At 51.8% G+C, this 27223-nt stretch overlaps 3 protein-coding genes across 6 annotated transcripts; 2 read left to right on the top strand and 1 right to left on the bottom strand.

The window, feature by feature from the left end:
• The first annotated feature begins 337 nt into the window (after nt 1-337).
• ADAMTSL4 (ADAMTS like 4) lies at nt 338-11402 on the top strand. Of its 4 annotated transcripts, none has more exons than XM_061183540.1 (18): nt 338-367; nt 2960-3189; nt 3409-3466; nt 3778-4133; nt 4318-4999; nt 5240-5342; nt 6113-6249; nt 6621-6825; nt 7053-7225; nt 7380-7491; nt 7596-7781; nt 7977-8106; nt 8444-8648; nt 8981-9157; nt 9475-9681; nt 9774-9953; nt 10225-10369; nt 10520-11402. In XM_061183540.1, exons 2-18 carry the CDS (start codon nt 3170-3172, stop codon nt 10654-10656), a joined length of 3213 nt encoding a protein of 1070 aa, XP_061039523.1. In that variant the 5' UTR covers nt 338-367; nt 2960-3169; the 3' UTR covers nt 10657-11402. The 4 variants fall into 4 exon arrangements, with proteins under 4 accessions (XP_061039523.1, XP_061039524.1, XP_061039522.1 ...); XM_061183541.1 differs by lacking the exon at nt 338-367 and adding an exon at nt 527-621 and having other exon boundaries at nt 3044-3189; XM_061183539.1 differs by lacking the exon at nt 338-367 and adding an exon at nt 527-621.
• Nucleotides 1451-2215, top strand: LOC133087071 (uncharacterized). The gene is given in 9 exon segments (XM_061183838.1): nt 1451-1574; nt 1577-1658; nt 1660-1759; nt 1762-1835; nt 1837-1984; nt 1987-2019; nt 2022-2069; nt 2071-2090; nt 2092-2215. Coding segments are annotated over 9 exon segments (753 nt in total).
• Nucleotides 11403-20637: 9235 nt separating the features above from the next.
• Nucleotides 20638-25473, bottom strand: MCL1 (MCL1 apoptosis regulator, BCL2 family member). Its single transcript, XM_061183538.1, has 3 exons — nt 24691-25473; nt 24097-24344; nt 20638-23629 (listed from the first exon to the last, which is right to left on the bottom strand). The coding sequence occupies exons 1-3, from the start codon at nt 25379-25381 to the stop codon at nt 23513-23515; spliced, it is 1056 nt and encodes a 351-aa protein (XP_061039521.1). The 5' UTR covers nt 25382-25473; the 3' UTR covers nt 20638-23512.
• Between the last annotated feature and the right edge of the window lie 1750 nt (nt 25474-27223).

Below are 27223 nucleotides of genomic sequence, written 5' to 3'. Positions count from 1 at the left end.
TGGGCTTGCACGGGAGGCTGCGTGGAGGAGAGGGCCTAGACCAACGCGGATCTGGGGTCGGGCGGGACCATCTCGGTCCAGCAACGCCCAGATCTGGGGCCCGGGGCTCGCCCACGCCGCTCGGGTACAGGCACCACCCAGCCCCTTGGCGCCACTCGAGGCCGCCTGGCCTGGGCAGGCGCAGCGCTCGCACCGCCCACTCGGAGCCGGTCTGGAGGCCGGGGTCCGGGGGTCCCGAGCTCCAGCCGGGCCTGGGGACAGCCCGGGAGCGATGGCTCCCTCCGAAGCGGGCTGGGACCCCCTCGGCTTCGCCCCCTCGAGCCGTTGGCGGGTGCCGGGCTGGGGTGGCCAAGGCCCGAAGCCCGGGGTGGGTGGCCCTGGCGGGTAAGGGGTTCGGGGTGGGTCGCCCCAACCCAGGGGCCGGCTCGGGGCGCGGGCTGGGCGCGTGGCGGGCGGGCGGGCGGGCGGAGCGGGGGGCGGGGCGAGGGCGGAGCCGCGGCCGGAGGCGTCAGTGGCCGGAGCCGGGCTCAGGGGCAGCCGTGGCCGCCGCGGAGCAAGGCTGCCTGGAGAGAGCGCCCGGGCGCAGAGGGGTTAACGGGCCGCCGGGGCCGAGCAGAGCAGGTACAGATCTTCCCTGGGACCCCCGGTCCCGGCCGCCCTCTCTTCCCGGTCCCGTTAGACCCCCCGCCCTGCGCGCACGCGCCGTCCCTGTTCCCTGCGCCCCGCGGTCGCGCCCCAGCCACGACCCCAGCCCCAGCTCTTATAGCTCTTATAGCCTCGGAAGTCCCTGGGGTCGAATTCCTGGGGAGGGGGTTCTGATCCCTTGGAACACTGGCCCCCATCACTCGGGCGGAGAATCAGCCAAAATTCCTACGAAGTCACAGAGTAAAATTGGAAAACGTAGCCAGGACCTCCCGGCACACGCCCGGCGCCTCCTGCCCTCCTCCTCTAGATGGGTGCTCCTGGAGGATGTGTTCCCCTCATCCCCCAGCCCCGCCACTCTCTTCTGTCCTGGAGTTGGGGGACAGGGACGCTATGAGGGACGCATGTGGGTGCCCTTGATCCAGCTCAGCCTGACGACTAGAAAGGAAAGATGCCTGTTGGGATGGGCCTCCAGGACCCAGGAGTGGAGGGCCCAAGGAGGACCAAGGAGTTCTCATCCAAGATAGGGACTCTCCAGCCAGCCCTGGAGCCTGCTGTGGGGCGCCCTGCCCCGCAGCACCACCCATTTCCCAGAGGTGGGTCCCCTGGGGGTGAAGGGGTTAGTTCTGCCCAGGTCTCTCTTCCTTGATCTTCACTGGCCAGTGTGGAGGTATGGCCGGGAGGAGCCCAGGTTTGTCTAGACCAGAGTCAGCCTGGCCCAAGAGTGACCACTTCTGACCTCTCCTTTCTTCACCCTGGGCAGTGAGACACACCAGATGAGGAACATGAGAAGGGGTGAAAACCACAAATGTGTATCTATTTCTGCAGGGGTGGAGGGGGAGTGTCGGCCCCCTGCCCAGCTATGCAGGGGGTGGGGTAGGACTTTTCCAGAGAGGGAGCCAGGCCTGGCCCTGGCCCCAAGAGCTCACGCCACCCCACCCCTTACTTCTCCAGGGAACTGCCAAAGCCAAACCCAGCTCAGGACAGGATTATGTGTACTGGGTAGACCCATGGAGAAAGAGGTAGCAGAGAGAAGCAGAGGCAGAGAGGGAGTAGAGAGGGGACCCGGACCCGGCAGCAAGAAGCGGCAGTGATCATCACCCCATCTCTCCTTCCCTTCAACCTCCAGTAACAGAGTCAGGCAGAGAGCTGAAGTTTTGGGTGGAACGTTGGCCCTCCTCTGGAGCCCCTACCCCCCCCCCCCATCAGGGCGGAGTTGCTGACCTCAGTGGTCAGCCCAGCCAAGGGAAGGAGCAGCCATCAGCAACCCCCTTCCCAACCCCAAGCAGCTGAGGAGACCCTGCAGCTCAGGCTCAACCACTGTGATCCCTCCCTTAACTTCCCAAGTCCTGGGGTCTCAGGGAGGGAAATGGGGCTGAGAGTTACTACCCCCAAGCACATTCCTGCCCTTCCCTCTGTCATTTTCCTGCCCCTGAGCTGGCCCACCTCGGCATTAGCTCCTTGGATTCCTCTCCCGGGTGCCTTTTGGATCCAACAGAAACATTTTTTTTTTTTCCTGGAAAGCAGAACTCCGAGCAGCATGAGGAGTGGGGGTGGGAAGGGCTCATTGTGAGCAGGAAGGGGCTGGAGGGCAAGGGGGAGCGATGGGAGAGTCAGGCTTAGACCAGGGGAAGGTTCCAAGCTCCACTTCCCCAAGGATCAAGTTTAGACTTCAGGAGGGACTTCCTGGCTCTTCAGAAGATAGACCGTGCATGATTGGGGAGCAACGGCATCTCTAGCTGCATATCCCCTTCCCAGGTTTCCCTAGCCCATCAGACTCTTGCCTGAAGTAAGGCCTCATTGATCTAATGCTGGACGCTGGCCCCAAGAGGGAGGTTAAATCTCAGTGGGAAAAATCACCTGCTTCTCTAGAGATTAAACCATCAGCCCATTTAGTTTATCCCTTGACTGGAAAGTGTTTGAGGCAGGCAGAGATGTGCCTGAGTGTTCCAGAAGGAGCTTTATTAGCTAAGAAGGGAAGAAAAAGCTGGGAGTCAGGTAGGAAACGGAAAGCCCAAGGGGCTTCCAGTCAGCAGGTCAGAGGGGGTGTCTGGTAAGTCCTCATTGAGCCTCCCTCCTCAGCTTTCCAGGACCGCTGGGAGGGCAGGTGGGGGAGCCAGATGAAAACCATCTTAAGAAAGATGCGTGTGCCTGAGCTGGCCTAGAGACAGTTCCTAGTTAGGACATGGAGGAGCTGAGAAGTTCCTGCAGCTGAGGAGGGGGACTGAGCCTGAGTTGGGAGGCTGAGGGCAGACTGCCACCCCTCCAGCCTGGGAGGATGGACAAGGGCAGTGTGCCTTCTCCCTCCCTCCCTTAGGATCATAAAGGGGTGGGCCAGTCTTCACCCATCCATTCTCACTCTGAGATGTCCTTCTGAGGAGTCATCCCTCCCAACCCCCAGCTTTCTGGAGACTGGACCAGGCTTCGGTCCCTGCAGAGCGCATCCCCCACCCCACGCCCAGATGCCGGAGTAGAGTTTATTTCCGGTCCCCTCCTCCCTGGCCCCGGGGCCATCAAGGGAGGAGCGATGGAGAAGTGGGCGGGCAGGTAAGAGGTGGGGTGGCCCTGGAGGAGGGATGGCTGGGTCTCAGTCTCTGGAAGGGAGGGAAAGGAGCTCTCTGGGAGGGGCTGGGGGAAGTGATGAGTAACTTCTGATTTCTGAGCAGTTGGTATCAGGATGTGCGGAGCCTCCTTGGGCTGAGGGCGGTGTCGTAACACCTCCTCCGGCTCCCGGCTGACACCTTCACTCCTGCCTTTGGTTTGCAGGTCCCGGTTGTGTCTGATGCTGCTTCTGTTCCTCCCTCAGCTCTGCCTGGATCAGGAGGTGAGCCAGGGACCAGAGACTATGATCCTTTCCTCTCCCTGCCTCCCCGCTTCCCACAGTCTCCAGGCCGCGTCTGCATTTCCCGCAGCCTCTGATAAGCCGCGGCCCCTTTCTCTCACACTTGGCCCTCCCAGCCTCCCAGCCTCCCCAACTCCCTAACTCCTTGCCAAATCACTTCAAGTCCCACCTCTGCTACTGAATGTGACCTTGGGCCAGTCACTACTGCCCCAAGGCTCCAGCATTGGACTAGATATTCTGTACAGTTCCCTCGAAAATCATTCTAATTTTGGCTGAACTTTTTGTCTACACAGGTGTTGTCTGGGCACTCTCTTCAGACACCTCCCGAGGAGAACCAGGGCCCTGAGGGTGTCTGGGGTCCTTGGGACCAGTGGGCCTCTTGCTCCCAGCCCTGCGGGGTTGGGGTGCAGCGCAGGAGCCGGACGTGTCAGCTCCCTACAGCTCAACTCCACCAGGGCCTGCCCCTCCCACCCCGGCCCCCAAGACATCCAGAAGCCCTGCTCCCCCAGGGTCAAGGCACCAGACCTCATACTTCCCGAGAAACCCTTCCCCTGTACAGGCCACCACCTCGGGGAAGAGGTGGCCCCCTTCGAGGTCCTGCTTCTCATTTAGGGAGAGAAGAGGCCCAGGAGATTGAAGGAGCCAGGAGGTGAGGGGTGGGGCTTTGAGGGAAGAGGCGGGGACTTAGGCAAGGGGCGGAGCTAGGGATGAAGGAAAGGGGAGCAAAGGATCCAGGGTTTATAAAGGCTTATCTTTGGTGCTAGGGAGTCGCCTGGGGAGGCAGGCTCCGAGGTAGCCAGCACTGTGACCCCACGTCTGCAACACTTTCTCAGGTCCCGGGTTCGAGACCCCATCAAGCCAGGAATGTTTGGTTATGGGAGAGTGCCCTTTGCTTTGCCGCTCCATCGGAACCGCAGGCACCCCAGGAGACCACCCAGCTCTGAGCTCTCGAAGACCTCAGATCTTCCATCCCTGACTCCAAGAACAGAGCCATCTTCTGCAAACCACACCCCGCAAACTGAACTCCCTCCTACTGAACCGTCTGCCCACACCCTGTCCCCCCCAGGAGAACCCCCAAGCCCCGAAGCTGCTCAGACAGAGGTGCCCTCTAGAACCAGGCCTGCCCTCACACGGCCCCACCCCAGAGCCCAGGCCTCTGGCACAGAGCCCTCCTTGTTCCCTCCATCCCCAGGAGAAGGTAGCTCCTTTCACATGTCCCCTCAGCCAAGAAGGCCAAGTTCCCAGGGTTGGGCCGGTCCCCGGCTGGCAGAGAGACACCCTAATCCTTTCCTTTCTGTCCCTCGGAGCCGAGGCCAGCAGAGCCGGGAGCACTGGAGACCTGGGGGGAATCTTCACGGGTCCCTCACGGAGTCTGTCCCTCACTACCCAGATGGCTGGTTGCCTCTGCTGAGTGCTGGCCCCCATTCCAGCCCCCTCTGGAGCCTCTTTGCTCCCAGTAGCCCTGTCCCAAGATGTTCGGGGGAGAGTGAGCAGCTGAGAGCCTGCAGCCAAGCGGTGAGTTCCTTCTTGGACCCCTCCCAGACTTCCAATTCTGCTTCCCTGACCCTGAGCCTGGGTCCTCAGCCTGTCAGATCTGGACCTGAGGGAGAAGGGCCTTGGCATCTGACCTCTTCAGGGTAGGGACCTTGGAGCTCTTCCATAGACCTGACCTGCCTCCCTATCTCCCCAATCCAGCCCTGACCCACACCCCCATTTTCCTCCCCAGCTTTGACTCCTCTGTATCCCCCACCTCAGCCCTGCCCCCCTGAGCAGCCAGACCCCCGGGCCCTGCAGTGTGCAGCCTTTGACTCCCAGGAGTTCATGGGTCAGCTGTACCAGTGGGAGCCCTTCACAGAAGGTGAGGTTTCTAGCCCACTCCCTGGACAGGGGGGCTGGAGATTGGGGGATGATGGGGAGGGAGACACTCAGCCCCTCTTTTTCTTCTCTGTAGGCTCTTGTATTTCTCCTGTGTCATATTGTCTTCCTTATTTCCCAGTGCTGGGGTGAAGAGACAGAACAGGCCCAGAAAAGGCTGGGGGTTTTGGACAGAGCCCTAGCTGTCAGATGGCAGTGTATGGTCAGCAGAGGGGTCAGGCTAGGAGGAGGGATGTGTCCAGAGGTGCCCTTTGGCTGGTCTCCTCTGGGAAGAAGCCCAACCCAGGAGGTGGGATGGATGTGACATGAGCAGGGTATGGTCAGAGAGATCCTGTCCAGTGGTGACAGCTTGGTGGAGGTACCCCATGGATCCTGGACAGTGTTGTATCACTTTCTCCCAAGTTACCATCCGTTTGATTTTCAGCCTGTGTCACCTTGATACCAAGACAAGCCCTCATGAGCTCTGAACTCACATAATCATAGTTTCACGTATCTGTCCTCTCTCAGAGCTCACAACCCCTTTTCTGGTCTTAGTGACCTCAATTGATCTGACCCAACTTTTGTGTGACCCTCAAACTGACCTTTCAGAGTACAGAATTGTCGTATTCCCTTCATCCACAGTGACCTCGGCAACCTCAGGATGCCCTATTGCTAATATAAGGCAAGCCAAGCCGCTCTCAGGGCCCTGGGTTCTTTCTCAGTTAACCTCCTGCCAGGGACCCCAGCTAACCACCCTTCTACCCTGTCTCTTAGTTCAGGGTTCCCAGCGCTGTGAACTGAACTGCCGTCCCCGTGGCTTCCGCTTCTATGTCCGTCACACCGAAAAGGTCCAGGACGGGACCCTGTGTCAGCCTGGAGCCCCAGACATCTGTGTGGCCGGACACTGTCTGGTGAGGGGGGATGGGGTGCGCACATGGGGAGAGAGGCAGTGTTAATAACTGCTACAGGCACACACACAGAATCTCCTTGCTTATCATCACAATGGCAAAACACCAGACTCAGGTTGCAGAGAGGAAAGTTCTTACCTGCCAAGCAGGGCTGAGCAGAGTCAAGAGTCGAACTGCAAGAAAGACCCCCTTAAGCCCATCCAAGCTTCCCAGAGGCTGGCTGGGGATGGTGGGGCTGACAGAGAAACTACAAGTCTCACTTGTAGTGCAAAGGTCAAGGCACGCGGTGAGCCGAAGGCTCCAAGACGACCAGGCCAGGGTTGGAGGTGGTGTCTGGCTTCTGGCAGCCCCTGCCTCACTCCGCTTTCCCCCAGAGCCCTGGCTGTGACGGGATCCTTGGCTCGGGCAGGCGTCCAGATGGCTGTGGAGTCTGTGGGGGTGATGATTCTACCTGTCGCCTCGTTTCGGGGAACCTCACTGACCGGGGGGGCCCTCTGGGCTATCAGAAAATCCTGTTGATTCCTGCTGGAGCCTCCCGGCTCCGGATCGCCCAGCTCCGGCCCAGCTCCAACTACCTTGGTGAGTCCCTGGGTTCCCCGAGTCTTGGTCCCTCGTTCCATTCCTGGCCTATTGGTTCTGCCCTTCACACCCCCATTCAGCACGGCAAATGAGCCACCCGGGAAGTCAGGGCTCCCTTCCTCCCTCCCGCGTGGGCACGGGGTATGTGGGGTTCTATGCTGTCAGGGAAGTGGTGGGAGAGGAGGACAGTATGACTAACCTCGCATGTCCTGATCTGCCACCTCCAGCACTTCGTGGCCCTGGGGGCCGGTCCATCATTAATGGAAACTGGGCTGTGGATCCCCCTGGGTCCTACGCCGCCGGCGGGACTGTCTTCCGGTACAGCCGTCCTCCTCGAGAGGAGGGCGTGGGAGAGAGTCTGTCCGCGGAAGGCCCCACAACCCAGCCTGTGGATGTCTATGTGAGCGAGGGGCCTGCGCCTGGGCCGGAGGAGGAGGCCGCCCCGCTGCCTCTCCTCTGAGGGGAAAGCTGTGGGTCTCAAGATGGGCAGAAGGCTAGTGGATGCCCCCCCCGGCCACCCCCAAACATTCATTACCTTCTCTTTTCCCCCCCAGATGATCTTTCAGGAGGAAAACCCGGGTGTTTTCTACCAGTATGTCATCTCTTCACCTCTTCCAAACCTTGAGAACCCCACGCCAGAGCCCCATCTCCCCCAACTCCAGCCTGGTAAGACTTTGATCCCCAGACCTAAAAGGAGGTGGGGAGAGGCTGAGGGGAGCTCGAGGCAATGGGGATGCATCTAATTTGTCTACCCGACTCTCCCTGCGCAGAGGTTTTGAGGGGAGAGCCCCCACCTGCTTCAGTACCCCGCCCTGCCCGCACCCCAGGCACCCTCCAGCGTCAGGTGCGGATCCCCCAGATGCCCGCCCCGCCCCATCCCAGGACACCCCTGGGGTCTCCAGCCGGATACTGGAAACGGGTGGGACACTCTGAGTGCTCGGCATCCTGTGGAAAAGGTGAGACTTCATGCACCAGCCTGTATTCCTGGCACCCTCAGCCCAGATCCCCAGCTTGGCACTCCTGACCCCATAGCCTGGATTGTGGGTCCACACCTTGACTCTGTGCCGAATCGGACTTCAGTGCCTGGGACCCCACTGACACTGGATGCCGAGCTATCCTGCCTCCCCTGGCTTCCCTTTTATCCCTTTCAGGTGTCTGGCGCCCTGTCTTCCTCTGCATTTCTCGTGAGTCAGGAGAGGAACTGGATGAACGCAGCTGTGCGGTGGGCACCAGGCCCCCAGCCTCCCAGGAACCCTGCCACGGCCCCCCGTGCCCACCGTAGTGAGTGCGCCCCACGAGAGGGTTAGGGTCCTAGGGACATGACGGTTGCCCCGGGGAAACACATCCTCGCCCCCATAGGATCTCACCTGGACTCTGCACTCAACACAAGATCTCCTGGCTTCAGAGAGACGTTATTCAGTGAGAAAGGCTGACATTCCATAGACAACAAGGAAACCCTGAGCCCCACAAGGGATCCCAGACTCCAAATATGCCCACTCTCCCCTGAGGGGTCCCCACCCCCAGTCTGTCGTCCCCTTCCCCAAACGTGGCAGCCCCACACATCTCTGTTTTTGCCCCCTGTGTCTCTGTCCCTTCCCCTCCCTGCCCACGCCCATAGCTGGGAGGCCGGCGAGTGGACGTCCTGCAGCCGCTCCTGTGGCCCCGGCACCCAGCACCGTCAGCTGCGCTGCCGGCAGGAGTTTGGGGGCGGTGGCTCATCGGTGCCCCTGGAGCGCTGCGGACATCTGCCCCGGCCCAACATCACCCAGCCGTGCCAGCTGCGCCTCTGCGGCCGCTGGGAGGTCCGCTCCCCCTGGAGCCAGGTGAGTGGCCCCAGGCAAGGAAGCTCTTGGAGCGGGAAGATCCTGGAGGCGTGGGCACCAGTGAGCTAGAGCAGTGGTTTTTCCAACTCCGTTCTAATCAGCAGAAACTTTTACAAATGAGATCTCATGTAGAACCTCCATCTGTAAGTCTGTGAAGAGACGGAACCGGGGCTTGGGGGCCCAGAGCCCCATACTCAGCCTGCTCCTCAGCCCACGAAGCCCTGTAACCGCTGAGCCAGGCATCAAAGGCAGATCCTGGTCCAGAGGCCCCAGAGCTGGAGGCTGGTGAGGCAGCCGGGAAGCCCAGGCCTGAATGCCCCTCGTCCCCTCAGTGCTCTGTGCGGTGCGGGCGCGGCCAGAGGAGCCGACAGGTCCGCTGCGTCGGCAACAACGGTGATGAAGTGAGCGAGCAGGAGTGCGTCTCAGGCCCCCCGCGGCCCCCCAGCAGAGAGGCCTGTGACATGGGGCCCTGCACCACAGCCTGGTTCCACAGCGACTGGAGCTCCAAGGTGGGCCCCACACCCCCTCAGCCGAGCCCCACGCCCCCGGTACCCCCACCCAGGACACCCTCCCGGGGCCTTTCCAGCACGGTTGCATAAACGTTGATTGAGCAAGCACCTGCCGTCTGCTAGACACTGCTGATGCTGGGGACTCAGAGAAAAACTTACGCTGACATCCTGACCCCTGCCTGGCAAAGTTTCCCCATATCTGGCTGGTACCCCTGGGGCATTCCCTAACTCCTGGATCCGGGATGTGTCTGTCCTCAGCCCCCTCCCCTTCCCCTACTTGTCACTTCAGCCTCCCTTCACACTCTGCTTCCCAACAGTGCTCAGCTGAGTGTGGGACGGGAATCCAGCGACGTTCTGTTGTCTGCCTCGGGAGTGGGGAGACCCATGGGGAGGGCCAGGAGGAAGCAGGGGCAGGAGCCACTGAGCAGACCTGTGCACCAGGAAGCCGCCCCCCTGACATGCGTGCCTGCAGCTTGGGGCCCTGTGAGGTGACGTGGTGCTGGTACACGGGGCCCTGGGCAGAGGTGAGCTGAGAGCCTGGGAGGGGGCCCGTCGGTGGGATTCCCTGTGGGGAGGTAGGAGTAATCCTGCTCTCCCTTCCCGTCTTCTGCGTCAGTGCTCCTCAGAATGTGGCTCTGGCACGCAGCGTAGAGACATCATCTGTGTGTCCAAACTGGGGACTGAGTTCAATGTGACTTCTCCTAGCAACTGTTCCCACCTGCCCAGGCCCCCTGCCCTGCAGCCCTGTCAGGGGCAGGACTGCCAGGACCGATGGTTTTCTACACCCTGGAGTCCGGTGAGTGCCTGGCACCCTTGCCCTGCTCAGCATGGACTTCCAGGGGAGGGGAGGCTTCCCTCCTTGTACCTCCCTCTGTGCCCCAGGCTAAGGCCAGCGGCACTTTAACTTGTCCCATTTCCTAGACCAGGAGGACAGGTGGGCCCCCTCCACGTGGGGTTTCATAATGCTCCAGGAGAGCCCCCCAGCTCCTTTCAGAGGAGGAGGCCTGGGGTTCAGGAGGAGCCTGGGACACAGCAAAGGTCTGATTTGATAGCTGGGGTCTCCCCAGTGTTCTCGCTCCTGCCAGGGGGGCATGCAGACAAGGGAGGTCCAGTGCCTGACCGCCAACCAGACACTCAGCATCCGATGCCCTCCTCACCTGCGGCCCTCCAGGAAACGATCCTGTAACAGCCAACCCTGCAGCCAGCGCCCTGGTAAAGAGCTCCCTCTCCCCAGTCCCCAGCAGAGCGGAGTTAGCTGAAGTGTGGGTGGAGATTAGGAAGGACGAGTGGGAGTGGGCAACACACCTCCAGCGGGATGGATCTTGGTGACTTCTTGTGCCCAACGGCCTTCTCTGTCCCCAGATGATCAATGCAAGGACAGCTCTCCACATTGCCCCCTGGTGGTGCAGGCCCGGCTCTGCGTCTATCCCTACTACACAGCTACCTGTTGCCGCTCTTGCGCCCATGTCCTGGAGCGGTCTCCCCCGGAGCCCGCCTGAAATGGGTCCAGGAGGCCCTCTCCTCGTGGTTTTCTCATGCCACCATCAGTCACCTGTCAATCAGCCCACTCTGTACCCTCTGGCTCTCTAGCCTGTCCTGGTCTCACTAGGGACGTCCCCCAGGGTGGTCGAAGGTGGCAAGATGACGGACAGTAACTGTCAGGACGTGTGGTTGGGTGTGTGCGGTGGTGTGATGGTGTGTGTGCACATATGCCCCCAGATGTGTATCTGGGCCTGTGTGGATGTGTGTGCGCCCATAAATCTGTATCACTTCTCAAAAAGAAGTTACACAGACTGAGAAGGAACCGGGAGAGGGGACAATGCCTGTTTCCGTGAGAGTTTTCTAGGCTGAAAGGAAAGCAAGTTTGCAACTCTTTGGGAATCCGAGCTACTTAGAGTCTGGCCTCCCCATTAATCCCAACTTTGTGTCCTAAGCCTCATTTCTCCTGTTCAGGCCAACATCATCTAAACCATCCTTTTGTCCTCTGACCCTTTCTCCCCTTACTTAGTCTCTCTATCCCTCCCTCTCATAGTTAGCTAGGGATGGGGTGAGCCATTGCCAATCCTGCTTTTCCCCAGGAAGAGAGACTATCTCCCCAGAGCAGGGACCAGCTGGGCAGAGGATGGAAAAGAGAAAGGTTAGAATAAGACACCCTAGCCCCTGCTCCCGCTCCCCACCTCCTAAAATGGTTCCCACCCCAGAACTAATTTATTTTTTATTAAAGATGATTATGACAAATGAGAAACAGGCTCTTCATTGTCCTCGTGGGAACCCAGCCATACAGGCCACCTAAGCAAGCAGTGTGAGATCAGAATGAAGGGTGGGAAGGGGAACGGTACTTGGAGCCCAGGTGGAGAGAGTTTGGGCCCAGAAAGGCTAATGAGTGAGCCCCAGTCACCTGAGACCAGGAGCCTTGGTCAGAGAGGGAGAGGATCCTGGCCGACCTCAGGCCCTGCAGGTTGGTCATTGACCACTAGAGGTCACCACTTCTCCCAGTTTAGGTATGGAGTTGGGCGCTTGGGTCCAGAGCTGAAGAAGAAACTGCTTGGCCTATGGTGGGTTTCTTGGTAGGCTCTTTCTGTAAAGTCTCTTGGAATCTAGTAGCACTTTCTTCCCATCTGGGGCTGAGCTGAATGGCGGCTGCCTTTTCAGGGCTCCTTTTTCCTGTTCCCTTTCTTTGGCCCTGTCTTCCTGCCCCTCTCATCCTTTCTGCTATTACCCATTTCCCTATTAAGCTCTTGGTTTATTGCTTTTTATAGGGTGGGAGGAAAGGAAATGATTCACACCCCACACCCCACACCCCTCTCCCTCAGCAGAAACGGCCGGAGGAGGAGCCTGGCCCGTCTCTAGGGGACTTGGGGGTGGAGTCGAGGGTGGAGCCAAGGCAGTACTGGATGTCCTGCCAAAGACACATTCTTCAGAGATGTCTCACCCTACTCTCCTCCCTCCTCCCTCCCCCGCCCATGTCCACTCTCAAGGTAAATAGCTTGCTAGAGGTGGTGTGAGAGTGGGCAGCCTTTTCCATAACACAGATCCTCTCCCTGACCCCTACAATTCTGAGGTCTGAGTCCAGATCTCCACTTGTGGAAGCCAGACTTCCCAGGGGTCCCCATGCCTAGGAAGAGGGGAAGTGCAATAGAATTGAGCTTCTCTCCCCATTAGAAGCATCCCTCCCCCATCCCTGCGCCTCTACAAGTCTGGCCAAGTAAGACCGTAAATAAAGGCCTGCAGAAACAGCTGAACTCAGTGACGACTGTTTCCTGAGCATGCACACCCAGACACCCAGACACTGGGGAGGACCCCAGAGTTGCCTGAGGAGACAGGACTTCTCTGCTCTGGCAGATCCCTCACATCATACTGTTGCCTTGGGAAGCAGGCTTTCCCTGGGTTGGAAGTGGCTGAGAAGGAAGACTCCGGACAACATCTTGGGAGGACAGTGCATGAGGAAGGAGGCAAAAGAAAATGGGGGGAAAGGAAAATGAAACTGACTTTAGTCCAGGGCGAGGAGTAAGGAAGGGGGTACAAAGAAAGCCCAGTCTTAGTGTCTCTGCTCAGTGTAAAGAGAAGGCATCAGATGTGTTCCTCTCTTTGGTGAACCCCTAAGGGGATCAGAGACGCAGGGGGACCAGGGAAGTGGGACCTGAGCCAGCCCGGTAGATACGGAGGGCTGAAGGCGGAGCCCTGAGACCGAGGGAGGGGTGTGGTGAATAGCTGGGGCCCTCCCAGCGATTCCTGGAAGCTGAAGGCTGGGCGGTGGCCCCAGCTCAGCTGACTTCCCCGAAGTTCCTCCTCCCTCTTTGGGCCTCTCTGGGCTGTTGCCGGGCAGGTTTGGAGTTTGGCCCGAGCCTGAGAACCAATCACAGGTGGGGAATGCAGCCACAGCCCCTCTAAGGGCTCCCCCAGCTTCAGTAACTCCCTTCTTTTTCTGATAGCCCCCAGCTCCCTCATAGCCTCCAGCCTCTGACTGCTCAGGATGTGGGCTTTCATCTGGGGGTTGCCCCCTTTCACCTCATTTTAAAGCTAGGATTCAGTGCAGCCCCTAAGGATTCTTTTCTCTGGTCACTGAGGTCAGTATTGGGGGGGGTGTCAATGTGAAAGTTTTCAGGAAGGGAAACCTGACCCCAAACACCCCTTTTCCTGGCCCCTTAGAGGGGAGTAGTGTGGCCAGATACCTCTTTGATGACCTCTGAAACCCTCTGGAGGGCTGGGAGAGAGGAAGCTGCAACCCAAGGTCAGGGAGATGTGCTAGAGGGGCCCCTATGTTTGGTGCCCTGGGTGGAATTTAGGGAAGGACTCAGAGGAACTGGACCCCTGAGAATCGAGGTGGGGGTGGGGTGGTGATGGGAACAATCTTGATGTGCACAAGAGAGATCAAGCGTGCAGAAGGCCAGGAAATTGCTAGGGCTTCTCGTTTTCTTGGTGTTTGTTGGGGGAAGGGGATTGTGGTTCTGTGTCAGTGGACTTAGGGGTGAACTTGTGAGGTCTCAGTTCAGCTGGGTCAGAATTCCTCTCCCCTCCCCCCTCCCAGTTTCCCCAGGGTAATTACCCACCCAATTAAGCTTCAGCCTTCAGACTAAATTTAGCTTCTATACTTCCCCAACCAGGGGCCTCCCTGCAAGCAGGTGCTCACAGCTGCAGGGGTGAGTCTGAGGAGACCAGACCCACACTCTTCACTCATCCAGATTCAACCTCTGTGGTTAACTAGGAGTGAAGCAGAGCACAGGGCCCCAGTTGCTGACCTACGGCATGAGTGTCTCAACCTGAAGACACCCTCCCTCAGGAGCCCTTTAGGGGAGGATCTCGATAGACCTGGAGGGCGGCAGGAGGGCAGAGGGATGAGAGTGAGAACAAAATGCAAGGAGAAGGTCCCTTCCAGATTCCCTCCAACCAGATCCTCTTTCATTTCCTGTTTCCCCTTCTCCCCAGTTTTACAAACAGAGACTTCATTTGAACTTAACACCCTTCCCCCACCAGAGTAAACTGAATCAGAGACCTCTCCTCTCCTTGAAGCATGGGGAGTCATGCTAAAGAGTACCTCAGTAGTTTGGAGGTGGAGTGGGGGCGTGGGTTCCTGCATTCCCACCCTCTCTCCGACCAGCATCCCTCAAATCCATCACCTCTGGTTCTGGGAGTTAGGTGGATGAGGAAGTTAGAGTGGAGGGGGCTTATCTGTCACAGGCAGGTGATGAAGAGATGTCAGCTTTAAAGGGTGAGAGGCACCTTCTACAGGAAGTAGAAAGCCTCAGGAAAGTACCTAAGACTAAGTCAGTCAACAAGAGAGAAACAGTTTGGGTTAACCAAACTAGACAGCGCAAATCTTCAATCTGACTTTGGGCTCCTTGACCCTGGAGACTGGGGAAAGCTCTAGAGGGGGGTGTTTCATGGCTGAGGTCAGAAGGTAGAAAGGATTGGAGGGAGGAATGTGCAAAATTAGTCCAAAACAAGGTATGCATGAGCCATAGCAGTCAGATCCTAGGCAACCAATCAGCCACACCAGCTGAAGGGGAGGTGCAGGGATGGATGGCTAGGAACCAGACCAGAGCACTTTCTCAGCGAGCACCAGAGAGCTGTGTTTGAATGTCCTGGGAAAGAACCTCAGTATTAGAGGAGAGATGGGTTCAATTTCAGGAATGTCCCAGGTTGGGGTTAGGATGTATGTGTGTGTGTTGTACTCCTCTGAGCCTTGCCTGAATCTTTTTAAGAGACAGCGCTACAGAACTTTGAGTGAGGAGGAAAAGAAACCGGGGGTGAGAGGGTGGGGTTACTCATAAAAAGAAGACTGTGTGTGTCCCTGGGATCCCTAGGCTAAAAGGCAAGAGGCCCTGCCCTTGATGGGAGGGGCAGAGTTAATCTGCCCTGGAACCAGACCCCCTCTTTCATCTCTTCCTCCCTCCCCTCACTACTATTGATTCTTGGTTGCCTGCCTCTTTCATGACATCATAAGATGCCTTTTTAGCTCTAGCAGAGGAGTGGGCAACCTTTTTCCCTTAAGGACCAGCCGTAAATATTTTTGGCTTTGCAGGGCATAGAATCTCTGTTGCAACTACTTGACTCTGCTGCTGTAGCACAGAAGCAGCCCTACACAGTTTGTAAACAAATGGGCATGGCTGTGTTCCAACCAAACTTTATTTATGACACTGAAATCTTAATTTCATATAATTTTAACGTGTCACCAAATATCTTTTTTCAACCATTTAAAAATGCAAAAACCATTCTTAGCTTTTGAGCCATACAAACAGGCAATAGGGCAGATTTGGCTGGCAGGGAGTTTACTTATCCCTGGGATTTCTTCCATCTGGTTGAACTCCCACAATGCCCAGCCATGGAAAGTCCTGTTTGTATCCCCTCTGCTTCAAAATACAGCTGTAGACCCTTTTAATTCAACATCCTATCTATTGACATCGGCTTCTTAGTGGTTTCTCCCTGGGAATTCAATGACTTGGACATGGCTGATAGAGTAAATACTTAAGAGACGTTTCCCGAAATTCCTTAAAGCACTTTTAGTGCTTTAAGGTAAAGCACTTGTATATATTCTCTCTTTAAATCTTCTCAATAATAAGATGGGGGAAGACAATTAAATCCAGTTTACAGGGGAGAAAATTAAGTCTAGTCTTTTAACTTTTAAAATTCTAATTCCTTTGATCTGCTATTCAATTTCATTCCCACAGAGCACCCTTTATCAAAATACTCAGTTCTTTGGGCCACAGTGATCTGGAAGTTGGATGGGATCAAGTGTTTTTGTTGTTTTCAAATGTCTTTCATGACGTCTCTGCATTTTAGGAAAATCCTGTCTAAATTTCATTTTTCAACTCAAAGTTTCAAGGAATTAAAAATCCTTTCAAATATATTCAGTGTTTAGGCCCCAGGAAAAAATTAAAATAAATATACATGGTCTTTGTGTAAGGTACACACACTGTCATACAAACACAGGCTTATATATTACTAATTGAGTCAGTTTTTTCCCCTAGAACAAACTTTATCAAAGTTGTATGTTAATATGTTCTGGACTTAAAAGCAATGCAGCTGCATTTCTTTTTAAAATAACCTATTTCTGGGATTGCTTAACAAATCCTTCTTTTGTATTAGAGGTTTTCTTTCACTCAATAGTACCGTGATGGATTGACGTTATCTATCCATCATGGTTCATGAGGGGGGAAAGGAAGATACAGAACCTCTATCCTGTTTCAGACCTGACCCCAACTATCAAACTTTGAAGTGAGAGGAAGGGGCAAAGAAGCAGGTAACCAACCACTCCCCCACCATTACCAAGCTCCTCTGTACAGCTGTTGTTCCTTAAAGCTGAAAACAAGCCACCTCATTTCAAAACACGCACACAGACAACCTCACTTCATTTCGACACGAAGTTGTTTCCCTCTTTCTGTTTCTCTACTTTGCCTCACGGAGGATTTCTGAGAAATGAAAAAAGTCACCTCCCACAGTCTCAGTCTGCAGTTTTGTTTTTTGGGTTTTTTTTTTTTTTTTGTATGATGAAGAGGAGAGACAGGAAAGGCGTACACTGGGCACACAATATTAACCCAAAGCTTTACAAAGTAAGCAAAATGCTCTTCCCATAGCGCTTCGGCCTAAGTGGGCCCCACCTTGCCTTAGATCTGGGCTTTCAGGGTCTAGAGATGGGTGGGAACCACTCCAGGCAACCTCAGGAATAGAGGTGTGAACTGAGGATGGAATGCATGAAAGAGCTGGGCATAGACACTCAGGAATAAAATGTTTATGAAACCAATGTTTCTTAGGGAAAACCCCTACCTCCCCCGCCCCCCCGACCCCAAATCTGAACACCTGGGTCATGCCAGCCCCGCAGGGGTGTCTATGAAATGTGTAGCAAGATTTCTGAAACCAGCTCCTCCTATTAGACTAGAAAACGAACTGCTTTTAGGGGCACAGAATTGAAGGCGTTTCTTAATCAAAATAAAGTAGAATACTCATCTCATTCAGGTAGAAACCCAGCAGTTAAATACTCTTTTCCTTGTCTGCTTCCTTGGCTCTTTCCCAGCACACCTTGTTCCAGAATAACTTCAATAAACATACACATGTGACCACAGAGGGTGGGGGGAGGGGAGACCAAGTGGGGGTGGTGAAATTCTGAATGGAATGCAGCCCCAGCTAGCTAGGGAGCTGGGACTGAGACTTCGCGGGCCCTGTCTGTGGATTTATACAGGCAGAGAAGCCAAAACAATGAGCTCATGGGCAAGAATGCAGCCTGTGGGGAAGTCTGGGCAGTCAGAGCAAACTAGTTTTTTGAACCAGGACGGGAATAGCTGTAATTGAGTCTCCCACGGGAACAGGATTAGGGAGAGTGGAGCCATCATTCAGTATCTTAGGGTCCAGTTAAGTAACTTTTGGGGGCTGTTCTTTATTAAATTCTGTTCTGCAGAGAGCATAGCAGTCTCGGGTCCATGTTCAAAAACCTGGTTCCTTTCCCTGACTATGTGAACTTGGGTGGGTGAAGATGGCTGGTGAGATGTGTGAGCGAACTTAGGTGATGCTCTTAAGACAACTTTATTCAAAGCAGGTCTGCCAATGCCAGCTCCTACACCAGGATCCAGTGATGGCTATGATCCTTAGGTTGTGTGTGTTCAGGGCTACCACTTTAACAAGACAGAGGAAACGGCCAATAGAGTCTGTCTTCTTTACTTCCCAAATAAACGCAGTCCACCCAGCTGTATTTATACCAAATTCAGACTTCTAAGACCAAAGAGACATCTTTTTTTTTTCCTACCAGTGTTTTCCAATACTTTTATATAAGGCCCTAAATGGAAGAAACTGAAGAGATACTACCTTCACTGGCCATGTATGGTGAAGGGGAAGGAAGGCAGGGAGGGAAGATGAAATGAGAAGAAAAAAAATTATCTACACATCTCCCCGTTCTCCTACCACCCACCAGAGGTTCTTTCCCAGTTCCATGCTTTTGTGCATGTTTCCTACTCATTTTAAGGTCCAACCTCAAATGTTTATTTTGAAGCCTTCTTGACCACCTTCTACTTCCAGAAGTTGTCACCCTGCTTTGTCCCACCCCTTGTCTTATATCTTTATTATAGTATTTTGTGTACTGTATCCTAATTATTTTTGTCTATGTTATCACTATTAGACTGTGAGCTTTAACGTTGTGCTACAATTGCTCTTTCCATGGATTTGTTATGCATAAATTCTTCAGATGTATTTCCTAAAAATGACATTTTCTTATATAACCACAATTAACACACTCAAGAAATTTAACATTGATACAGTACTGTCTAACATATTGCCCATATTAAAATTTTCCCAATTGTTCCCAAGTCCTTTATAGCTTTTTTCATCCAGGATCCAATCAAAGATCACCCTGCATTTAGTTGTCATGTTTCTTTCAAGTGTTCCCTGGTTGGTTTTTTTTTTCCATTCTATACATAAAAGCTTACATCTGTAACCCCAACCTCCCACTCCACCCTAGTCTTTTTTGATTGTGTTGAGGGTAAGAATTAGTCTTTTCATAACTCCAGCATCCAAAAGTGCATGGTGCATAGTAAGCAGTCCCCTGCCAGGTAATGGACAAATGAAGAGACTCAACAAACATTTGGCTGCCTTGAGCTCATTAAATGTCCCAGTTCATTGAAGTATTGAAACATTCTTAATAAACTAAAGTAACCCCTGAACAGGGGAAAAGGAGAGAAGGCAAAGTGGGTAAGAATACAGAAACCCAATGGCAGAGACAAGCCATGGAAATGGATACTTGTAAGGGGTAAAATCCAGAGTAGTATTCTTGGCCCAAACACATTTCCCAACAGTCAAGAACTATTATTCTATGCAGGTAAAGAAAGGAACTGCAAAAGAAAGACCAGGTATAGCATGGGAACAAAAGCCTGCCCCCCCCCCCCTTTTTTTTAACCTCACAAGAATCATTAGTAAAGAACACAGAATCCCTGAGAGGTCTGTTACATCTGCTTGCAGGCAGATTCCCAACTCCCAACTTTCCACATGCTTCACATAACTAAGATAACACTGTAACAACTTTGAAACTAAAGAAGAGGGACAGAGTTAAGCTTTCAAATCTTGAAACTGAGAAGCCTTTAAAGAGTGTGGGAGGGTTCCAGAAGACAAAGCTCTGTAATCATTGAAAAAGTGGGGCCAAAAAGAACTAGGATAAATGAAGACAGACTCAGCTGATCATCTTGAACTCCAGGAATTAATGGCCTGTGCTCTGGGCATCTGGCTGGAGCCGTGCTACACACCAGTTGTACAAATTATTTCACTTTAACTTTTGTAAAACCCTCCAGCTGTCACAACTGCTTTAAGAAAAATGTTCTGAAACAGTCTGAAGCAAGAGCTAGCACTAAAGTCGCAAAACAGGAACTGAAAGAAAAAGTCTGGCTGTGTCAAATGAGGGGAAGTGTTGATTATTTTGACTCCCTCAGTGACTCATGTTACTGGTTACCATTTCACCCAAGTTTTTAAGGTGTTAAACTAAGGAATATTGCCACAAAAATAGCTTCACATCACAACAGAGCAATGGGAGCAATAGTATTTGCACAGCAGGACTTGACTCTGACCACGATTTGGGCTCTCATGTCCTGTGCTACACTCTCCCTCCACACCTGTTTGGGAGTTCCTTTGTACAAAACAGCTTTCTTTGTAATGAGAAAAAACTGCCATCTTCTGGTAGTTAGGCTGCAGAAAATGAGGGGCTGCCAAACAGAAATGCACAAAACCTGAAGGGGGAAAAGCGCAGAATCCTGTTTGCATGATTAGCATTTGGTGCTCAGGGCTGAAAACCAATATGCAAACCTCATATTTGCACATTTCCATGGTGATTCTGCTCCCTTTCAAGGTAGCTGAAAATAAAGACAGGATAGGGCTTCTGAAATTGACTTGCTTATTCTCACCTCCTTTTTGGGAGGAAAGGGGAAAGGTACTGAAAGGTTAGTACCAACAACCTTATGGAAACTTAACTTTGGGTGTTAATTCTTCTAGCTCCTTTACTCACAAGGTTGAGTGAGATAGGGAGATACAATAACTGTTGTAGTGAACCCTCTTACCCCCAAGTTATACCAACATTTGGTGACTAAAAGAAATCGGGATGGGGATTATGATTTTTGTATTAAAATATACTGTTGCACTTTTGAACTACTCCAAAGTACAACAGTAATACATGTAATTAAAAGCCCGGGACTTCCCTGCTGGTCCAGTGGTGAAGACTCCGCGCTTCCAATGCAGGGGGTGCGGGTTTGATCCCTGGTCAGGGAACTAAGATCCCACATGCCATGCGGTGTGGCCAAAAAAATATTAAAAAAAAAGCCCAACAGCTCTAATTTGAATGAAAGAAGAGGTTATTCTGAATGGAACTGACCTTTGCTCTAAGGCAAATCAGCTTTATGGGGCTTTTGCTGGTTAATTCACCTATACTTGTTTGCTCAGCTGACTTCCCTCAGATGCTTGCCTAAGAGGGGGAAGGAAAACAGGCATTGATTAGAAAACAACCGTACCACACCTTGCATTTGAATAAAAGATTTATTATTTTCGTCTCAGGAAAAACAGGAAGTTAGGGAAACACACTACATTTTACAGCCCACATTAGTTTGTACTTGGTCCTAACCCTTCCTGGCACAGATGTCAACAGCATTAGCTGTTTTAACCAGAACCAAGGTGTTCACCCCCAACAGAATGTACACAGACGACACTAGAGGACTGCAGGGTTTTCCGTGAGAGAAGCATCAGACAGACAGAAGTTGCTGAGAGAGCCATCTTTCCAAGCAGCCCCTCCCTTTCCATTTTGGAGGATTTGCCTGAACTATGCAGCTAGTCAGCACTTAAAACATGTGCCTCTTCTCCCTACAGAATCACCCACCCTGCCCCAAAGCACTTGGGCTCCCTAAGCCCTCACAGCCTCTGACCCAAAATAGCAACTGAAGATTCTCATCTACATTTCAGCAGTCACACCTAGTAAATCGGGAAGTGGGGCCCCTAAACTCCATCAATCTACAGCTCTGTGCTTACTTCCACAACTGGCTATGGGGAGACAGGCCTTTTTAGTCACCTTAACTAGATCTTAAGATTAATTAACTATATAAAGTGCTTTTAGGTCCTTAGAGATAGACATGATATAAATAAGTGGTTTATGATCAAGAATGATAAATACACAGATAAAAATAGCTCTAGCTAGATGACCTTAAGGCTTGGAGATGGGCGGGCAGGGCAATTGTTCCCTTATTACATTCTTAGTCATTTTATTCATGCCTATTTTTGTCTGGAGTCCACATACTAAAGGTCACGTTCAGAAGCTGAAGGTTTCAAAATGACCCTGGTTCCACTATAGAAGTTTTCTTCAGTTTACTAGTAGCTTTTATATAACTCTGAGGTTTAACAGCCCATCAATTTCTATAATTTTAAGTGAGCATATTCAAATGCAAAAGAACCTAGAGAAAGTCACCTATCATCCCCTCCTCTGAAAATCCCTAAGGGGATTTTGAAAATTTCTCCCCGAAGACAGGATTAAGCAACAACCAATAAGATACTAGTCCAAGGAAAAGGGACTCTTCTCACCTCATCACTGGTACTGTCAGCACCCATTGTACTGCCACCTCCTAAGGATAAAATTCAAGAAGGATGAAGGTCTGTGGACTCCTTGGGCGGTCACTTAGGTTCCTAGTGCCAAAAACTAAAAGGGCTAGTAAGAATTCACGGATGGCAAGATAAATTTGTAGGAACTATAAATATCTGTAGAGGGAGCCGAACAAGCAGCAAGTATTTCAAGGAAGGATAGGAAATAAACGGTAAGTTTGATAAAACATCAAGTCTGAAGTCCATAGAGATGCCAATGCAAAAATTTGAAACAAAGTTTGAGAATCATCAATAGAAAAGAAATAAGTATTCGTTTTATTAACTCACTAGGCTTAGACCTGTGTTTAACAAGCAAGCCTAGTAATAGCACCATGGTTAGACTATAGCCTGCTTTTCCAAGCCATCATTGTACAATTTATTAAGCAAACAAGGGATCAAATGTCTCTCATCCACCCAATGTGATCTTTTTATACATACTCCTAATAAGTCCCATTTGGAACAGCTGAAAATCTTTTAGCAAAAGCTTTGAAGATGAGCTCATGAACTCAGTTAAAATTTCACCAGTTAAATTAAGTCAAATGGAAGGAACTCAAATGAGTAGTTGCCCAATCAGAGCCCATTATTTGTAAGTCATCAGCCCGTGTGCCCTGCCCCCCCAATAAATCCTTAAAACCTTGACTCAATTATTGAAAACCCACATTTAACAAAGTGAAAGGATTAATTTCCATTCCTCAATTTCTCAGCCCCAGGTTAAAAAAAAACCAAAAAACAAAACCCAAACAGCTATCTAAGAAATACTTACCAAAATCAGATAGGAAAATTAAAGCCTGCATAGTTATGAATCAGAATTGTTGTACTACAACCAGATTGCATACAATTACATCAGTTGGTTCTGTATACAATCTAGAACTGACTAGCACAAAATTTAGAATAGAAAAAGCTATAAGAAACAGGTTCCTAACTACAGAAGTTGTAAATTTCAAAAGGGTATGAAAAAACTAATGTAATTTCAGACTTTTCTCCCTTTACATTTCAAACAGATGTTCTGTAAAAATATATACAATTTTTACAGACGATTACAAGTTTTTGTCTTAAAAACAGCATACTCCAGATTTGTAATTGAGCCTTAAGTCAAGTATTCTTGGCCATGACACTAGGCTAATAAACTAGGAATCACTCAAACCAAGCCAGAGTAGAACAGGTATAAACATCCTGAGCATTGGACTTTCTATTCAAGAAGCACATCTAGGAAAGCTAATTATAGAGGATAAAGCTTCCCTTCACACTCTGTTGTACAGTGTTGAGGCTTCTAGTCACAGGTTCTATTACTTATAGCTTAAATCCATTTTACACATGCCGCTGGCGTTGTTAGTGCTTCTATTTTAACACTATAGAAGTTAATGGATTCAGTGGGCATATTTAATGAACTCTATGACTAGCCTGGCTACTGGCCACTTTCCTGTTCTAGGCAAAGTAATTAAAGTCTCTCCACCCTACCATCTTCACTAAATCTAAAAGTCCTCCTCCGTGGCCTCCCAAAGTTTGCCTGTTGCTGAAACTGAACTCCGCTTCTTTCACTTCTTTCAGACAGTGACTCTTCAAGAGGGACTACTTTTCCCATGTATTTATTCCTGTTAGCCATAAGCCTCCTGCCGCTTGCTTTTCTCCGTTGCTAGAGTAGAACTCCTGGAGGTTATGGCCTGCACAGCTTGAAGTCCAACTTCATAAATACATCTGATTTCACAGCAGGCGTATGTGGTTTTGGTGGCTGGAGTTGGTTAAGAGTCAATTATTGCACTTAAAAGGCTATCTTATTAGATACGCCAAACCAGCTCCTACTCCGGCAACACCTGCAAAAGCCAGCAGCACATTTCTGATGCCGCCTTCTAGGTCCTCTACATGGAAGAAGTCCACAAACCCATCCTAGAAAACAAACAAAAAGCAGTTTCAAGTATGGGCTTCCAGTGGCTTAAAAACACTATTTACAAAGAAAAGATGAATTAAAATATCTAAGGTTTCCCCCCCAAGCGCAATGACGAACCAATTATTATTTACCTCCAGACTGCAAAGGAGACACATTATGCAATTAAAAGGGAGGTGGGGCACGCTCAAAAATGTATTTGCTATCACGCCCAGGTGATTCTTATTTCTTAACCAGTAAACAGCCTACAGAAAACCAGGATTTTTGATACAACAATTCAAGACAGTCATACCACCATCTCTAAGGACCAACTACTTAAATCAACATCAAGCAACCAGAGGTCCATAAGTTAGAGCGTTGAAAACCGAGTCGTGCATCTTAAAAACCTTTAGCTATCCCCTCTTTCTCTATAAAATCTTCCATTTCATTTTCACTCCAAGACCCCTCCTCAACCTTAAAACAAACTTACCCAGCCTCTTTGTTTGACTAGCCAGTCTCGTTTTGTCCTTACGAGAACATCTGTGATGCTTTCTGCTAATGGTTCGATGCAGCTTTCTTGGTTTATACTCTTCAAGTGTTTGGCCACAAAGGCACCAAAAGAAATGAGAGTCACAATCCTGCCCCAGTTTGTTACTCCGTCACTGAAAACATGGACCATCACTCGAGACAAAGATTTGACATCGTCTTCGTTTTTGATGTCCAGTTTCCGAAGCATGCCTGAGAGGAAGAAAAGCATGCAGGTTCTCACGGCCTCTTTTGTCTAAACCAGGGCACGATTCGCCTGCCCACCCACGGCGGGGGAAATCGCTATTCGGGCTCTATAGAACTCAGGCTGATCCCACTTGAAAATTGACATCCCACCCTTTCCGGGCTTTGAGCAGAGCTGCCATTTCCAAAAGAATCAAGTGGGTGGAAACAATGACTCACGGCCAGAATATTCTGGTTTCTGAAATAGGATGAGAGTCGTTTCAACACTGACTCGTTTCGGTTTCCACCCACCAAAGGTGGGTGAGTCCAGAGAGCTGAAAAAAGGCAGCGCGGCCTTCGCGAATAACCCCCTTACCTTGGAAGGCCGTCTCGTGGTTCCGTTGCACACCGTCCCCGACCCGTCGCAGGGTCTCTAACGCCTTCCGGCTGGCGGCCCCAGACCTGCCCAGTGGCTTCGCGTCCTTGGTGCCGGTTGCCTGCTCCCGGAGGTATCGAGAGATAATCTCCAGGGACTGCCGGTACAACTCGTCCTCCTCCTCCTCTGCTGGGGGCGGCGTCGAGGGGAGTGAGCCGTCCTTGCCGGAGCTGTTACTGGCCTCGCCGACCAACTCCAGCAAAGGCAGGACGGCCGGCCGCTTCCCTAGAGGCTCCGGCTCGCACCCGTCCAGCTCCTCTTCGGGCGACATGATGGCGTCGGAGGCCGAGGATTCCATCTCTTCGGGCGGCGAGGCGCGGTGGGTGGGCGCGAAGAACAGCAGCCTGGCGGGGGTCGCGGTGACGTCGGGGCCCTCGGCGCCAATGGGCGAGGGCCGCGCGACCCTCCGGGCGTCGGGCGCAAGAGTGGCCGGGGGGCTCGGGCCGGCGCTTCCGCCAATCACCTCGCCGGTTTCCCCTCCCCCTACCTCTCGCCCGGCCGTGGCCTCCTTTCCCGCAGCCAAAAGCCGCCTCCCTGGAGCGGAGGCGCCGCTGCCGCTATCCGCTCCCAATCCGGCCCCCCCACAGTAGAGGTTGAGTCCGATTACTGCGTTTCTCTTGAAGCCGAACATCTCAAACCGCCGCCGCCGCCTACTGAGAAAAATGGGGAAGACCCCAACACCTCTCTTGAACAGCGGAAGTAACAACTGAGAGAGGCGCTCCTAGATCACGGTTTTAGGGCCAGTCCTACGCAATGGCGTCAGCAACTCTTAAAAAAAAATTGTATCCTTAAATGGTGAAAAGGGCGGAATCTTCCGGAGGGTTGCGCACGACACCTAAGCGGCGGGTTAGGGCAGGGGCGGGGCCTGGGGCAGGGCGGGGCTTCCGGCTCTCCGGAGCCTCTCGCGGCCGGTTACGTAACGGCGGCTCAGGCGCTTGGGCTGGTGGGCTCGCTCTCTTGCCCCGCGCTCACCTGGGCCTGCTAATAATGGCTCTCTCTGGGCTTCCCTGAACCCTGATTTGCGAGCCCCTGCTGTTGTTTTTGTGCCAGAGGTTTTTGTCCCACACCAAAGCCTTAACCATCGAGTCGCTCAGACTTTGAGGAAAGGGAATGAGTAAATTCTGCCACGGATGGGGAACAACAGTCTTAGATAACATGGATAAATAAGAGGGCACTGTTGGGGACCTGTAGTTATTTTGTACATCTTCAGCTCTTTGGAAATGGGGACGCTCCATGGACTGCCCTATAGAATCATTTTATGTAAGTTGACAAAACGAAATTGTTCTGCTCCACCTAAATTTTATTCCTGTCTCCCTGTTTGCTTTCTCCCATTCCGCATCTCTACCCTCTGGTGCTATTTACATACAAGCCTTGCTCTGTCAGCACCTCTTCTGAGACATTTGACTCTAGCGGTCAACCCCTTGAGGACAAGGATCCTGGTATATACCGTATGTATGAATTAACATTAATTGAAGCAACCTCTTTTTGTTAAAAGACCTGTAAAAATAATAATAGCTAAAATTCAAGAGCAAAATATTTGAGGGACGTAAGCAGGAAAGGTGAGCAAGGTTCCTATTCCCGAAAATATCAGTTTAGTAAGGAAATAGGGCATCCATACCACACAATTATGTATTTGGGCAAGACCTAGAACCATGGAGATTTATATGTGGCAGAGAGGATGGAGAGAAACATCTTGTGGCTGTAGTGAATAAGAAATGGTTTCTCTATTTAAGGAACTTCCAGTCTTGCACAGCAACTAACCATAATGTGAGATAAAATTTATGCTCTATAGGAGGCATCAACAACTTAATACTGGAGTTGAGAGGTTGGAAAATTCACTTTGGGCTAGGAGAGCTAGAGGAAGAAGACTTTATGGAAGAGGTAGCTTTTTCTGCTTTGCTTTCTAGAATGCGATTTTATCAAGGGGAGAGAGGTTGAGCAAATTTGTGTGCAAAAGCATTTTCTTCTTCAGAGGCTGAAAAAGGAAATGCATTGCAGGTTTCACCTTAATTATAGCCAGAAATCTCAAGTGCTCTGTAATCCTATTGCATTTCCTTAATCAACTCACTCTCCTGTGATCCAAGGTGACTGTTGCACATCATCTCTTCTATCCTTAAGCCTCCATAATTCCCTCCTCCCTTCCTCACTCTCAGCTGTTGACTTACTTCACTGAGAAAATGGAAGCAATCAGAAGAGAAAAACTTCATTTCTCACCACCAAATCTACTAATTTACTCCTTCTGTTTCCATTCTTTCTGCCATTCCTGCGGTTAAAATGATTGAACCTTCTCTGCTATCTCAGATCAACCTCTTGTGCACTGGATCCCATCTTCTTTGCCTACTCAAGTACTTGCAGTTATCCCTTGCATCATCACTTTCTCTCTCCCTATGGAATCATTTCATCAATCAGCATACAAACTTGATATTCTCTCTCACATCTTTAGAAATCCTTCCCTAGAACCTAAATTCTTTTT

This window comes from Eubalaena glacialis, chromosome 3, assembly GCF_028564815.1.
Source record: "Eubalaena glacialis isolate mEubGla1 chromosome 3, mEubGla1.1.hap2.+ XY, whole genome shotgun sequence".
Lineage (NCBI taxonomy): Eukaryota > Metazoa > Chordata > Mammalia > Artiodactyla > Balaenidae > Eubalaena > Eubalaena glacialis.
The sequence above is the reverse complement of the archived record's forward strand: the minus strand, read 5'-3'. Positions and strand labels throughout refer to the sequence as shown.